Source organism: Piliocolobus tephrosceles, chromosome 21, assembly GCF_002776525.5.
Source record: "Piliocolobus tephrosceles isolate RC106 chromosome 21, ASM277652v3, whole genome shotgun sequence".
NCBI lineage: Eukaryota > Metazoa > Chordata > Mammalia > Primates > Cercopithecidae > Piliocolobus > Piliocolobus tephrosceles.
Window position 1 is genome coordinate 29,565,248 of NC_045454.1, and position 15,413 is coordinate 29,580,660.

General features: G+C 37.9%; 1 protein-coding gene across 1 annotated transcript in view; it reads right to left on the reverse strand.

Moving 5' to 3' along the window:
• LOC111529523 (zinc finger protein 254) overlaps nt 1-15,413 on the reverse strand; it is a 41,188-nt gene that overhangs the window by 973 nt on the left and 24,802 nt on the right. Inside the window, exon 4 of the mRNA XM_026448863.1 lies at nt 18-782. Within this exon, the coding sequence (XP_026304648.1) occupies nt 18-782 (765 nt within the window). The remainder of the gene's footprint in view (nt 1-17; nt 783-15,413) is intronic.

A 15,413-nucleotide genomic window follows, 5' to 3' on the forward strand; every position in this document is an offset into this window, starting at 1 on the left:
AGTGTGCATCCTCTTATGTCTAGTTAGGGTTGAGGACCATATAAATGCTTTGCCACATTCTTCACACTTGTAGGGTTTCTTTCTAGTATGAATTCTCTTATGTTCAGTAAGGGTTGAGGACCAGAAAAATGCTTTGCAACATTCTTCACACTTGTAAGGTTTCTCTCCAGTATGAATTATCTTATGTGTAGTAAGATTTGAGGGTCGATTAAAAGCTTTACCACATTCTTCACATTTGTAGAGTTTCTCTCCAGCATGAATTATTTCATGTGTAGTAAGGGTTGACAGTTGCTTAGAAGCTTTGCCATACTCTGCACATTTGTAGGATTTCTCTTCAGTATAAATTTTCCTATGATTAGTAAGGGTTGAGGACCAATTAAAGGTTTTTCCACATTCTTTACATTTGTAGGACATCTCTCTATGATAAATGCTTTTGTGTTGGGTTTTATGTGAAAGCATGCAAAATGGTTTGACACATTTTTTACATTTGGAAGATTTCTTTTCAGTATGTCTTATCTTATGTCTGTTTGAATTTAAAAATTTAAATAAGACTTTCAAATATTTATCACTTTGAAATACTTTGCTCTGGGCAGTTGTGAAACACTGGTTATGTGCATTATAACCTTCTTTGTTCACCTTACACTCATCCACACTTTTATAGCCTTTTCTTAACTGTAAATTCTCAGGTCCATATTTTTCATATCTTCTCAGTATTACTTTTTGAAAAGAATCATCCATGCCCTGCTCTGGCCAAAGGTCTTGAGCAAAATGAGGACATATACCTGAAAAAATAAACAAATAAATAAATTACTCCATTTACTAGAGTCAGATGAATATAGTTTTAAAATCTTACCTATAAAATTATACAAACTACATAAACAAGATGGCACTGCAAAATACCACAGGCCCTAATTCTTTCATAGACATAAATGTAACAAAAACATACAGACCAAAATACATCTGCGGAAAAGTTATAAATGAGTCAAGTGTGTGCAGTGTCCCAGGTGAGCACAATGCAAAAGAAACATGTGGAAGAAAAAGAAAAGTTTGCTAAATTTACTCAACACATCTTTTCCTGGTTCCCACTATAACATAGTGCCTTTACAACTAAATTGCCAACTCTTGGTTTCTGTTTTAAAAGAAAGGTAAAATACTGGCACATTCATTGTCATTTCTGGCTTTTAGTGGTTTTTCTTGACACTGGTTTCTGTCTCTCATGACATAAAGCACTGAAAGAAATGGTGGTATATTTTGGAATGAGAGTTTGAGTCTGCTGAGACCAAAGAAAAATGTTACAGCAGCAGACAGACTGCAGTACCACAGATATGGAACAGGTGTAGCAAATGATGACTGACTCTACAAAGTAACATGAGTAAACTCTCTTAACTAAAGAATAAACACAAAATTTCAGACAACACATATCCTAAGAACATGTTTAAGGAACTCTCATAATCAACAGCCAAGAAAATTGTTTTCAGAATATGACAGGACAAAGCTACATTATGAAGATTTTGACAAGAAGCTTTTTTTAAAGTCCAAATCTCAATCAAAGATTATAATATATAAAAAAATAGGGCAATACAATCCCACCAAAAATATCATAAAATTTTCTGAAACCATAAAAAAGATGTATACATTAATTTTAATATTTGGTAATAAACTGAATACTGATTAAAATAAGAATAGCGACAACTATGGAAAATTAGAAAAATGAGGATGAGAATAAAAAATATTTAAGATACCAAAAAACAGAAATTGTGGAGATAAAATATACACAAAAAAACTGACAGATCCTGAAAGTAAAAAAAAAAAAAAAAGTAAAAATGTAAAAATAAAAAAGCTCAACAAACAAACTAGAATAAGAAAAAGATATTTATTACAAACACATACATAAGCACAATTTCAAAAGTCATAAACAAAAAGATTATCTTTGAAGCTGTAAGATAAAACTGATGTGCAAGGTCAGGCACGGTGGCTCATACCAGTAATCCAGGCACTTTGGGAGGCTGAGGTGGGCTGATCACCTGAGGTCAGGAGTTTGAGACCAACCTGACCAACATGGCGAAACCCCATCTCTACTAAAACTACAAAAATTAGCCAGGCGTGGTGGTGCATGCCTGTAATCCCAGCTACTCAGGAAGCTGAGGCTGGAGAACCACTTGAACCTGGCAAGTGGAGATTGCAGTGAGCTCACATCGCACCACTACACTCCAGCCTGGCTGAGGGATACGGTAAGACTCTGTCTCCAAAAAAAAAAAAAAGAGAAAAAGAAGTGATGTGCCATTTACAAACATATTCTTATGAGATAATCAGTGAACTGTTAACAAAAATTTTGCAGGCCATAAGGGAACTGTATGATGCAGTCATGAAAAAAATTGTGAAAAAAAAATAGCGTCAGTTAATTGAGAATAATACCATCAGTGAATCTGTCATGCCAAATAAAAAAAGTAAACACCTTCCAAAGTAACCAAATTCTAAAAAAGTACATTGGAAGTACATATGCCCTACACATAAAAGGTGCTGAAAACAGTTCATTCTACTGAAAATAACATGATTTAAAAAAAAAAAAAACAGAATAATATAAAAATATATGATTTTCTGGGAAAAAATATGCAAATACACAAAAGTAGAAATTCTTAGCATTACCCTGGTGGTGCAGAAAACATTTTTAATTATTCTCTGAAATTTGAAGGATAAAAGCATAGAAATCATCATAAATATTCATTAATGAATATACAATATAAAAAGATACCATTAACAACATCAATGACAAATTTGAGGGAAGGTGTAATAAGAACAAATTTTTGTATACAACTGAAGTTTATTTACCAGATTAAAATATGTTGTTGTATCTTTTAGAGGTTATATGTAACACCCCAAGGTACCACAAAAATATTTGTATAAATACACAAAACAAAATAAGTGAAAGCCTATCAATACAAATATCAAAAAGACACAAAGATGGAAAGAGAATAAAAGACAAAGACGCAAGGATCAAATAAAATACTTAATAAAGTAACAATCTTTCTATTTCAGAAAATTATTTAAATATATATAAAATTAACTTTTAAATTGAGACATACTTTCAATAAATAGTTCTATTAAAATATTTTAAAAACCGAGATTCATCTTGCCTTTCTACAAGAGTCAGTTGAAATCTAATAATAAAAAAAGACTAGAAGAGGCAGGAAGAAAGTAGACATTCCATGAAAATATTAATCAAATGAGAGCAGAGAGAGTCAAAATAATCTTACACAAGCTACATCTTAAGTGAAAAATTATATTATAAAATGTACTTGAAATTGAAACTCCAAAGAAACAAAGAAGGACATCGAAAAATAATAGATTTATTCACTGGGAACCTATGAAAAATTTGTGTGCGTACTTGTGTGTGTGTGTCTCACATTAGGGTTCCAAATATATAAAGCAAATATTGACAGAATGGAAGAAACACACAGAAAGCAATATAATTATAGCAAGATATTTTAATACCACACTTTCTGCAATAAAAATAAAACAAGAAAGAATGTTAATAAGCGAACAGACTACTTAAAGGCAATATAAAACAATTATTCCAGAGTTATGGAGAACACTCCTCAACAACATCAGAATACACACCCTTCTCAATAGCTCATACATTTTCCTCGATAAACCACATCTTAAGCCAAAAACGAAGTCTTACCAAAATTTTTAAAAGTAAACTTCTATGAACTACTTTCTATGAGTAAAATGGAGTATGAGTATCCAACAATAAGAGAGAAAAACTGAAAAATTTACAAATACATAGAAATTAAACAACACACCCTTGAGTGTGCTTTTATACAAAGGTTGAAATAGTTAATATTGTGAAAAGGTCCATCCTGCTCAATGCAATCCACAGACTTAATGCAATGTTTTTCAAATTTCTCATCGCATTTTTGAAGAAACAGGAACAGCAACCCCAAAAGTATACAGAATCGCAAGAGACAATAAAGTACCCAACAATCTTCAAAAAATAAAAGGAACAATGCTGTAGACATTAAAGTTCTTGATTAAAACACACTACAAAGCTACAGAATTAAAACAATTTGGTATGAGTATAAAGGTGAAAAAGTAGACTAATAAAATAGAATGCAGCACATATATAAACGTTCACATACATGGTCATATAAGGAGTCATTTACATACTCATAATTATTGTAGCATTGTTACTGCAAGCCAATAGGTAAAAGCAATGCAAATTTCTTTCACCAAATCATTCAGTAGACATAATTTGAAATATAAAAATTCTGAAATATTACTCAGTCTTCAAAAAGCAGGAAATACTGTACCAACTGTAAAGATAAATGTTGATGGCATTATGCAAAATGAAATTAGCCAGCCACAAAAAGATTGTATGAGATACATGAAGGAGTTACACTCTTAGAAACAAAGAACAGAGTGGTGTTCACAAAGTGCCGTTAAACAGAAAAAATTGGGGCCAGGCGTGGTGGCTCACACCTGTAATCCGAGCACTTTGAGAGACCCAAGCAGGTGGATCACCTAAAGTCAGGAGTTTAAAACGAGCCTGACCAACATGGTGAAACCCCATCTCTAATAAAAAAATTAGCCAGGCATGATGGTGGGCACCTGTAATCTGAGCTACTCAGGAGGCTGAGGCACGAGAATCACTTGAACCTGGGAGGTGGAGGTTGCAGCGAGCTGAGATGGCGCCACTGCACTTCAGCCTGGGTGACAGAGCAAGACTCCACCTCAAAAAAGAAAAAAAAAAAAGAAACAATTGGTAATCAATATGTATTAAGATTTAACTTTGCAAGATAAAAACATTTTAGCAATGTGTTGCATGGCAATGTCAAGATAATTAATATGACTAAACTGAATATTTAAAAATATTTTGTGGTAAATTTTGTTATTTTTTTGACAAGTAAACAATAATACCCAAAAGTGATACAGAGTTATGATAGTTATAAATTATATTCAAATCCAAAAGTGTTTCTCCCAACAAAAATCATATAGATTCATAAATAGAATGTTGAAATTACAAGATTTTTATGCGTACTCATCTACACAGGATTAGAAAACCATTCACAACAAACCTAAATGACAAATATACAAGTAATTAAAACAACAACAACAAGGATAGCCAGGTGAGGTGGCTCACACCTGTAATCACTTTGGGAGGTTGAAAAGGGAGGATCAAGAGGTCAAGAGTTTGAGACCAGTCTGGCCAACGTGGTAAACTATCTCTACTAAAAATACAAAAATTAGCCAGGCGTGGTGGTGGGCACCTGTAATCCCAGCTACTCAGGAGGCTGAGGCAGGAAAATCACTTGAACCTGGAAGGCAGAGGGTGCGGTGAGCCGAGATCAGGACACCGCACTCCAGCCTGGTCAACAAGAGCAAAACTCTGTCTCGGAAAAAAAACAAAAAACAAAACAACAGCAACAACAAAAAATAAGGATAACATTTACACAGGCAAACAAACATAGAAATAATTCCACTGGAAAAAAACATATGGCTGATTCATATTTGATTTTTCTCCACATTGTCTTAAATTGTACAAAGTTACATATTGTCATGCACAATTATGATATATATACTACAAAATCAAAACACAAATAACGGATGTGTGGTGGCACACGCTAGAATATATAACACAAAAATATAAAATTGCAAAACAAAATTAAAACATGGAATGTAAAATTTAATTAGATACCATCAAGTAGATCAATATATTCATTAAGGGAATCTTAGAAGAATATGGGAAAAAAATAATACAGTGGTTACTTGAAGATAAAGGGTGAGAACTTCCCAAATTTTGATGTAATAAAAGAAAAACATTGTAACCAAGAATATTTGATTTAAATTTATTTCCCTTTAAGAATAAGATGAAAAGTAAAAATTTCCAAAATAAAAGGTGAGGGAGTTCATCACCACTAGCACAGTTCTACAAAAAAATGCTACATGGTGGCCACTGTGGCTTATACCTGTAATTCTAGTTTTAGGAGGCCAAAACTGTCACAACACTAAAGACCAGGAGACTCAGATCAGCCTGACTAATACAGCTGAGACTCTGCATGCGGGGCGCGCATCCCAGGCCTGTAATCCCAGCACTTTGGGAGGCGGAGGCGGGAGGATCACAAGGTCAGAAAATCCAGACTATCCTGGCGAACACGGTGAAACCCTGTTTCTACTAAAAATACAAAACATTAGCCAGGCATGGTGGTGGACGCCTGTAGTCCCAGCTACTCCAGAGGCTGAGGCAGGAGAATGGTGTGAACCGGAAGGCGGAGGTTGCAGTGAGCCGAGATGGCTCCACTACACTCCAGCCTGGGCAACAGAGTCAGACTTTGTCTCAACAAAAAGAAAAAAGAAATGGGCCAAGGCGCAGTGGCTCACGCCTGTAATCCCAGCACTTTGGGAGGCCGAGGTCAGGAGATCCGGACCATCCTGGCTAACATGGTGAAACCCAGTTTCTACTAAAAATACAAAAAAAAAAAAAAAAATTTAGCTGGGCGTGGTGGGGGCCGCCTGTAGTCTCAGCTACTGGGAAGGCTGAGGCAGGAGAATGGCGTGAACCCAGGAGGCGGAGCTTGCAGTGAGCCCAGAATGCACCACTGCACTCCAGCCTGGGCAACAGAGGGAGACTCTGTCTCAACAACAACAACAAAAAAAAAGGTAAAATGAGTCAACTTTGTTTAAAAATAAAATAATACTGGACAGCATCATAAAACCATACATAAAAATAAAGCTCTCTATTAAATGTAAACATACAAATGTATAAATCTTTACTATCATAATGATGACGCATAAAACACTTAAGAGGTCTTCTGTAGAATATGTAAAACAATAAAAATCTGCATAAATATGTTAATACACAAAATAAATTTTAATATTAATAAACTGAAAAATATAGAGGTATAATTTTTATATTCAATTGAAGTTGTCATGAGATTAAAATAGATTGTTTTAATTTTTAGATGTTTTACATGAACTCCATTTTTAACATGATATGGTTTAGCCGTGTCCCAACCCAAGACTCATCTTTAATTCCCATATGTTGTACGAGGGACGTGGTAGCAAGTAATTGAATCATGGGGGCAGATCTTTTCTGTGCTGTTCTCATGATAGTGAATAAGTCTCATGAAATCTGAAGGCTTTATAAGGCAGTTTTCCCGCACAAGCTCTCTTTCTTTTGTCTGCCACCATGTGGGACATGCCTTTCACTTTCCACCATGATTGTGATGACTCCTCAGTCACACGAAACTGTAAGACCAATAAACCTCTTTCTTTTGTAAATTGCCCAGTCTGAGGTATGTCTTTATCAGCAGCATGAAAACAGACTTTTTCATGCTGTTTTGATTATGAAGATAATATTTCTAGAAACTACACAAAATTTAAAAAATAATTCAAGCTTGTCACTATACAATTAAAAGGCAATAAAACAGTAAATAAGGAAAAACATACCACTCAAACACATAAAACAATAGCAATAAAACTAATAATTTCATTTTAAGAAATAATTTTAAATATAAATTAATTAAACTACTTAATAAAAAGAAATGTAATATCAGGACTTTGGGAGATTAAGGTGGGCTGATCACTGGATCTCAGAAGTTTGAGACTAGTCTCAGCAAGGTGGCAAAACCCTGTCTCAACCAAAAATACAAAAAAACTGGCAGGGCATGATGCTACACACTTGTAACCCAGCTATCTGAGAGGCTGAAATCAGAGAATTTTCTGAGTTTGGGAGGTTGAGGCTGCAGTGAGCCATGATCACAACACTGCAAACCAGCCTGGTTGAGACAGTGCGACCCTATTTCAAGAACAAACGAGTAAGGCTGGGCGTCATGGCTGACATCTGTACTCCCAGCACTTTGGGAGGCTGAGGCAGGTAGTTCACCTGAGGAGTTCAAGACCAGCCTGGCCAATACGGTGTAACCCCGTCTCTACTAAAAACACAAAAATTCACCAGGCATGGTCGCACACACATGTGGTCCCAGCTGCTCGGGAGGCTGAGACAGGAGAATCACTTGAACCTAGGAGGCAGATGTTGCAGTGAGCCGAGATTGTGTCACTGCACTCTAGCCTGGGCAACAGAGTGAGACTTCATCTTGGAACAAATTAAAAAAATAAAAAAAATAAAAGTTTGATTATTTCCTTAAACCATATGTGGAAAAATCTTTTAATTGACATAAGAAGATAACGTTTTTTGTTTTTTTGAGTCAGAATCTCACTCTGTTGCCCAGGTTGGATGGAGTGTAGTGGCATGGTCTCTCCTCACTCCAGCTCCGTCTCCTGGGTTTAAGTTATTCTCCTGGCTTAGCCTCCCGAGTAGCTGGGATTACAGGCACCCACCACCATGCCTGGCTAATTTTTTGTATTTTTAGTAGAAACAGGATTTCACTATATTGGCCAGGCTGGTCTCAAACTCCTGACCTCATGATCCACCTCCCTCAGCCTCCCAAAGCACTAGGATTACAGGAGTGAGGCGCCACTCCAGGCCGCATAACTTCTTCATCATTTAAAAATATATAGGGAAAACACATGAAAATAATCTTGGCACCACTTTCTTAGATACAACATTAAATGCATAAGCACCAAAGAAACAGAAAAATCTATACTACACTTCAAAATTTCTGCACATCTAAGTAAACATTTAATAGAGGAATAGGACCTCATAGAAAATGGGTGAAAATATTTACAAATCACATGTGATAGGAGTCAATATTCAAAAAATATAAACAACTTTTAAAACTAAACAATGAATTTGAATGAATTTATTTAGAAATAGGCAAATAATTGAAATACATTTTCATCAAAAAACACAAATAAAAAAATTTGAAAGGACACACAAAATTTCTCATTTCTAGAAAAATGCATAAAAATCACAATGAAAAAAAAATTTCCTCACACCCATTTAAATGGCCATTATCGATTTTTTAAAAACACCAAATCTATTGATGATGCAATAAAACCCTTGGCCAGGCTGTAGTCCCAGAACCTCAGGAGACTGATGCGGGCAGATTTCAAGGTCAGGAGTTCAAGACCAGCCTGAACAACATGGTGAAACCCCATCTCTACTAAAAATACAAAAATTGGCTAGATGTGGTGGCACGTGCCTGTAATCCCAGCTACTCAGGAGGCTGAGGCAGGAGAATTGCTTGAACCTGGGAGGTGGAGGTTGCAGTGAGTCAAGATCATGCCACTGAACTCCAGCCTGGGTGACAAAGGGAGACTCTCTCTCAAAAAAACAAAAAGAAATCCATGTGAATTTTTGGTAGAAAACTAGGACGCACATATTATTTTATAATGTTATAAATGTACTTCCAATAAAAATAAAACTATTATCAAATACAGCAATTACATTTATGAATCTGTATCTAAAATATGCAACAAAAGACCTTGAAGACATGTTTGATACAATGGAATATTATTCAGCCTTAAAAAAATATCTTGGGAGGGCGGAGCAACATGGCCGAAGAGGAACAGCTCCAGTCTCCAACTCCCAGCGCGAGCGACATAGAAGACCGGTGATTTCTGCATTTTCAACTGAGGTACTGGGGTCATCTCACTAGGGAGTGCCGGACAATCAGTGCTGGTCAGCTGCTGCAGCCCGACCAGCGAGAGTTGAAACAGGGCGAGGCATCGCCTCACATGGGAAGCAGGAGGGGGAAGGGAATCCCTTTTCCTAGCCAGGGGAACTGAGACACACAACACCTGGAAAATCGGGTAACTCCCACCCCAATACTGCACTTTAAGCAAACAGGCACAACAGGAGACTAAATCCCACACCTGGACAGGAGGGTCCCACACCCACGGAGCCTCCCTCCTTGCTAACACAACAGTCTGCGGCAATCTAACCGCAAGGCAGCAGCGAGGCTGGGGGAGGGGCGCCCGCCATTGCTGAGGCTTAAGTAGGTAAACAAAGCCGCTGGGAAGCTCGAACTGGGTGGAGCTCACAGCAGCTCAAGGAAACCTGCCTGTCTCTGTAGAGTCCGCCTCTGGGGACAGGGCACAGCTAAAAAACAACAGGGGAAGCAGCAGAGGCCTGTGCAGACGCGAACGACTCTGTCTGACAGCTTTGAAGAGAGCAGTGGATCTCCCAACACGGAGGTTGAGATCTGAGAAGGGGCAGACTGCCTGCTTAAGTGGGTCCCTGACCCCTGAATAGCCTAACTGGGAGACATCCCCCACTAGGGGCAGTCTGACACCCCACACCTCACAGGGTGGAGTACACCCCTGAGAGGAAGCTTCCAAAGTAAGAATCAGACAGGTACACTAGCTGTTCAGCAATATTCTATCTTCTGCAACCTCTGCTGCTGATACCCAGGCAAACAGGGTCTGGAGTGGACCTCAAGCAATCTCCAACAGACCTATAGCTGAGGGTGCGGGTGTCAGAACGAAAACTATCAAACAGGAAGGACACCTATACCAAAACCCCATCAGTACGTCACCACCATCAAAGACCAGAGACAGATAAAACCACAAAGATGGGGAAAAAGCAGGGCAGAAAAGCTGGAAATTCAAAAAATAATAGCGCATCTCCCCCTGCAAAGGAGCACAGCCCATCGCCAGCAATGGATCAAAGCTGGTCAGAGAATGACTTTGACGAGATGAGAGAAGGCTTCAGTCCATCAAACTTCTCAAAGCTAAAGGAGGAATTACATACCCAGCGCAAAGAAATGAAAAATCTTGAAAAAAGAGTGGAAGAATTGACGGCTAGAATAATTAATGCAGAGAAGGTCATAAACAAAATGACAGAGATGAAAACCATGACACGAGAAATACGTGACAAATGCACAAGCTTCAGTAACCGACACGATCAACTGGAAGAAAGAGTATCAGCGATTGAGGATCAAATGAATGAAATGAAGCGAGAAGAGAAACCAAAAGAAAAAAGAACAAAAAGAAATGAACAAAGCCTGCAAGAAGTATGGGATTATGTGAAAAGACCAAATCTACGTCTGATAGGGGTGCCTGAAAGTGAGGGGGAAAATGGAACCAAGTTGGAAAACACTCTTCAGGATATCATCCAGGAAAACTTCCCCAACCTAGCAGGGCAGGCCAACATTCAAATTCAGGAAATACAGAGAACACCACAAAGATACTCCTCCAGAAGAGCAACTCCAAGACACATAATTGCCAGATTCACCAAAGTTGAAATGAAGGAAAAAATCTTTAAGGGCAGCCAGAGAGAAAGGTCGGGTTACCCACAAAGGGAAGCCCATCAGACTAACAGCAGATCTCTCGGCAGAAATTCTACAAGCCAGAAGAGAGTGGGGGCCAATATTCAACGTTCTTAAAGAAAACAATTTTAAAGCCAGAATTTCATATCCAGCCAAACTAAGTTTCATCAGTGAAGGAGAAATAAAATCCTTTACAGATCAGCAAATGCTTAGAGATTTTGTCACCACCAGGCCTGCCTTACAAAAGACCCTGAAGGAAGCCCTAAACATGCAAAGGAACAACCAGTACCAGCCATTGCAAAAACATGCCAAAATGTAAACACCATCGAGGCTGGGAAGAAACTGCATCAACTAACGAGCAAAATAACCAGTTAATATCATAATGGCAGGATCAAGTTCACACATAACAATATTAACCTTAAATGTTAATGGATTAAAAGCTCCAATTAAAAGACACAGACTGGCAAACTGGATAAAGAGTCAAGACCCATCAGTCTGCTGTATTCAGGAGACCCATCTCACATGCAGAGACATACAGAGGCTCAAAATAAAGGGATGGAGGAAGATCTACCAAGCAAATGGAGAACAAAAAAAAGCAGGGGTTGCAATCCTAGTCTCTGACGAAACAGACTTTAAACCATCCAAGATCAAAAGAGACAAAGAAGGCCATTACATAATGGTAAAGGGATCAATTCAACAGGAAGAGCTAACTATCCTAAATATATATACACCCAATACAGGAGCACCCAGATTCATAAAGCAAGTCCTTAGAGACCTACAAAGAGACTTAGACTCCCATACAATAATAATGGGAGACTTCAACACTCCACTGTCAACATTAGACAGATCAACGAGACAGAAAGTTAACAAGGATATCCAGGAATTGAACTCATCTCTGCACCAAGTGGACCTAATAAACATCTACAGAACTCTCCACCCCAAATCAACAGAATATACATTCTTCTCAGCACCACATCGCACTTATTCCAAAATTGACCACATAATTGGAAGTAAAGCACTCCTCAGCAAACGCAAAAGAACAGAAAATATAACAAATTGTCTCTAAGACCACAGTGCAATCAAACTAGAACTCAGGACTAAGAAACTCAATCAAAACCGCTCAACTACATGGAAACTGAACAACCTACTCCTGAATGACTCCTGGGTACGTAACGAAATGAAGGCAGAAATAAAGATGTTCTTTGAAACCAATGAGAACAAAGATACAACATACCAGAATCTCTGGGACACATTTAAAGCAGTGTGTAGAGGGAAATTTATAGCACTAAATGCCCATAAGAGAAAGCAGGAAAGATCTAAAATTGACACTCTAACATCACAATTAAAAGAACTAGAGAGGCAAGAGCAAACACACACAAAAGCTAGCAGAAGGCAAGAAACAACTAAGATCAGAGCAGAACTGAAGGAGATAGAGACACAAAAAACCCTCCAAAAAATCAATGAATCCAGGAGTTGGTTTTTTGAAAAGATCAACAAAACTGACAGACCGCTAGCAAGACTAATAAAGAAGAAAAGAGAGAGGAATCAAATAGACGCAATAAAAAATGATAAAGGGGATATCACCACCGACCCCACAGAAATACAAACTACCATCAGAGAATACCATAAACACCTCTACACAAATCAACTAGAAAATCTAGAAGAAATGGATAATTTCCTGGACACTTACACTCTCCCAAGACTAAACCAGGAAGAAGTTGAATCCCTGAATAGACCAATAGCAGGCTCTGAGTTGAGGCAACAATTAATAGCCTACCCACCAAAAAAAGCCCAGGACTAGATGGATTCACAGCTGAATTCTACCAGAGGTACAAAGAGGAGCTGGTACCATTCCTTCTGAAACTATTCCAATCAATTGAAAAAGAAGGAATCCTCCCTAACTCATTTTACGAGGCCAACATCATCCTGATACCAAAGCCTGGCAGAGACACAACAAAAAAAGAAAATTTTAGACCAATATCCCTGATGAACATCGATGCAAAAATCCTCAATAAAATACTGGCAAACCGGATTCAGCAGCACATCAAAAAGCTTATTCACCATGATCAAGTGGGTTTCATCCCTGGGATGCAAGGCTGGTTCAACATTCGCAAATCAATAAACGTAATCCAGCATATAAACAGAACCAAAGACAAGAACCACATGATTATCTCAATAGATGCAGAAAAGGCTTTTGACAAAATTCAACAGCACTTCATGCTAAAAACTCTCAATAAATTCGGTATTGATGGAACGTACCTCAAAATAATAAGAGCTATTTATGACAAACCCACAGCTAATATCATACTGAATGGGCAAAAACTGGAAAAATTCCCTTTGAAAACTGGCACAAGACAGGGATGCCCTCTCTCACCACTCCTATTCAACATAGTGTTGGAAGTTCTGGCTAGGGCAATCAGGCAAGAGAAAGAAATCAAGGGTATTCAGTTAGGAAAAGAAGAAGTCAAATTGTCCCTGTTTGCAGATGACATGATTGTATATTTAGAAAACCCCATCGTCTCAGCCCAAAATCTCCTTAAGCTGATAAGCAACTTCAGCAAAGTCTCAGGATACAAAATTAATGTGCAAAAATCACAAGCATTCTTATACACCAGTAACAGACACGCAGAGAGCCAAATCAGGAATGAACTTCCATTCACAATTGCTTCAAAGAGAATAAAATACCTAGGAATCCAACTTACAAGGGATGTAAAGGACCTCTTCAAGGAGAACTACAAACCACTGCTCAGTGAAATCAAAGAGGACACAAACAAATGGAAGAACATACCATGCTCATGGATAGGCAGAATCAATATTGTGAAAATGGCCATACTGCCCAAGGTTATTTATAGATTCAATGCCATCCCCATCAAGCTACCAATGAGTTTCTTCACCGAATTGGAAAAAACTGCTTTAAAGTTCATATGGAACCAAAAAAGAGCCCAAATTGCCAAGACAATCCTAAGTCAAAAGGACAAAGCTGGAGGCGTCACGCTACCTGACTTCAAACTATACTACAAGGCTACAGTAACCAAAACAGCATGGTACTGGTACCAAAACAGAGATATAGACCAATGGAACAGAACGGAGCCCTCAGAAATAATGCCACACATCTACAACCATCTGATCTTTGACAAACCTGACAAAAACAAGAAATGGGGAAAGGATTCCCTATTTAATAAATGGTGCTGGGAAAATTGGCTAGCCATAAGTAGAAAGCTGAAACTGGATCCTTTCCTTACTCCTTATACGAAGATTAATTCAAGATGGATTAGAGACTTAAATGTTAGACCTAATACCATAAAAATCCTAGAAGAAAACTTAGGTAATACCATTCAGGACATAGGCATGGGCAAGGACTTCATGTCTAAAACACCAAAAGCAACGGCAATAAAAGCCAAAATTGACAAATGGGATCTGATTAAACTAAAGAGCTTCTGCACAGCAAAAGAAACTACCATCAGAGTGAACAGGCAACCTACAGAATGGGAGAACATTTTTGCAATCTACTCATCTGACAAAGGGCTCATTTCCAGAATCTACAAAGAACTCAAACAAATATACAAGAAAAAAAACAAACAACCCCATCAAAAAGTGGGCAAAGGATATGAACAGACATTTCTCAAAAGAAGACATTCATACAGCCAACAGACACATGAAAAAATGCTCATCATCACTCACCATCAGAGAAATGCAAATCAAAACCACAATGAGATACCACCTCACACCAGTTAGAATGGCAATCATTCAAAAGTCAGGAAACAACAGGTGTTGGAGAGGATGTGGAGAAATAGGAACACTTTTATACTGTTGGTGGGATTGTAAACTAGTTCAACCATTATGGAAAACAGTATGGCAATTCCTCAAGGATCTAGAACTAGAAGTACCATATGACCCAGCCATCCCACTACTGGGTATATACCCAAAGGATTATAAATTATTCTACTACAAAGACACATGCACATGTATATTTATTGCGGCACTATTCACAATAGCAAAGACTTGGAATCAACCCAAATGTCCATCTGTGACAGACTGGATTAAGAAAATGTGGCACATATACACCATGGAATACTATGCAGCCATAAAAAAGGATGAGTTTGCGTCCTTTGTAGGGACATGGATGCAGCTGGAAACCATCATTCTTAGCAAACTATCACAAGAACAGAAAACCAAACACCGCATGTTCTCACTCATAGGTGGGAACTGAACAATGAGCTCACTTGGACTCGGGAAGGGGAACAT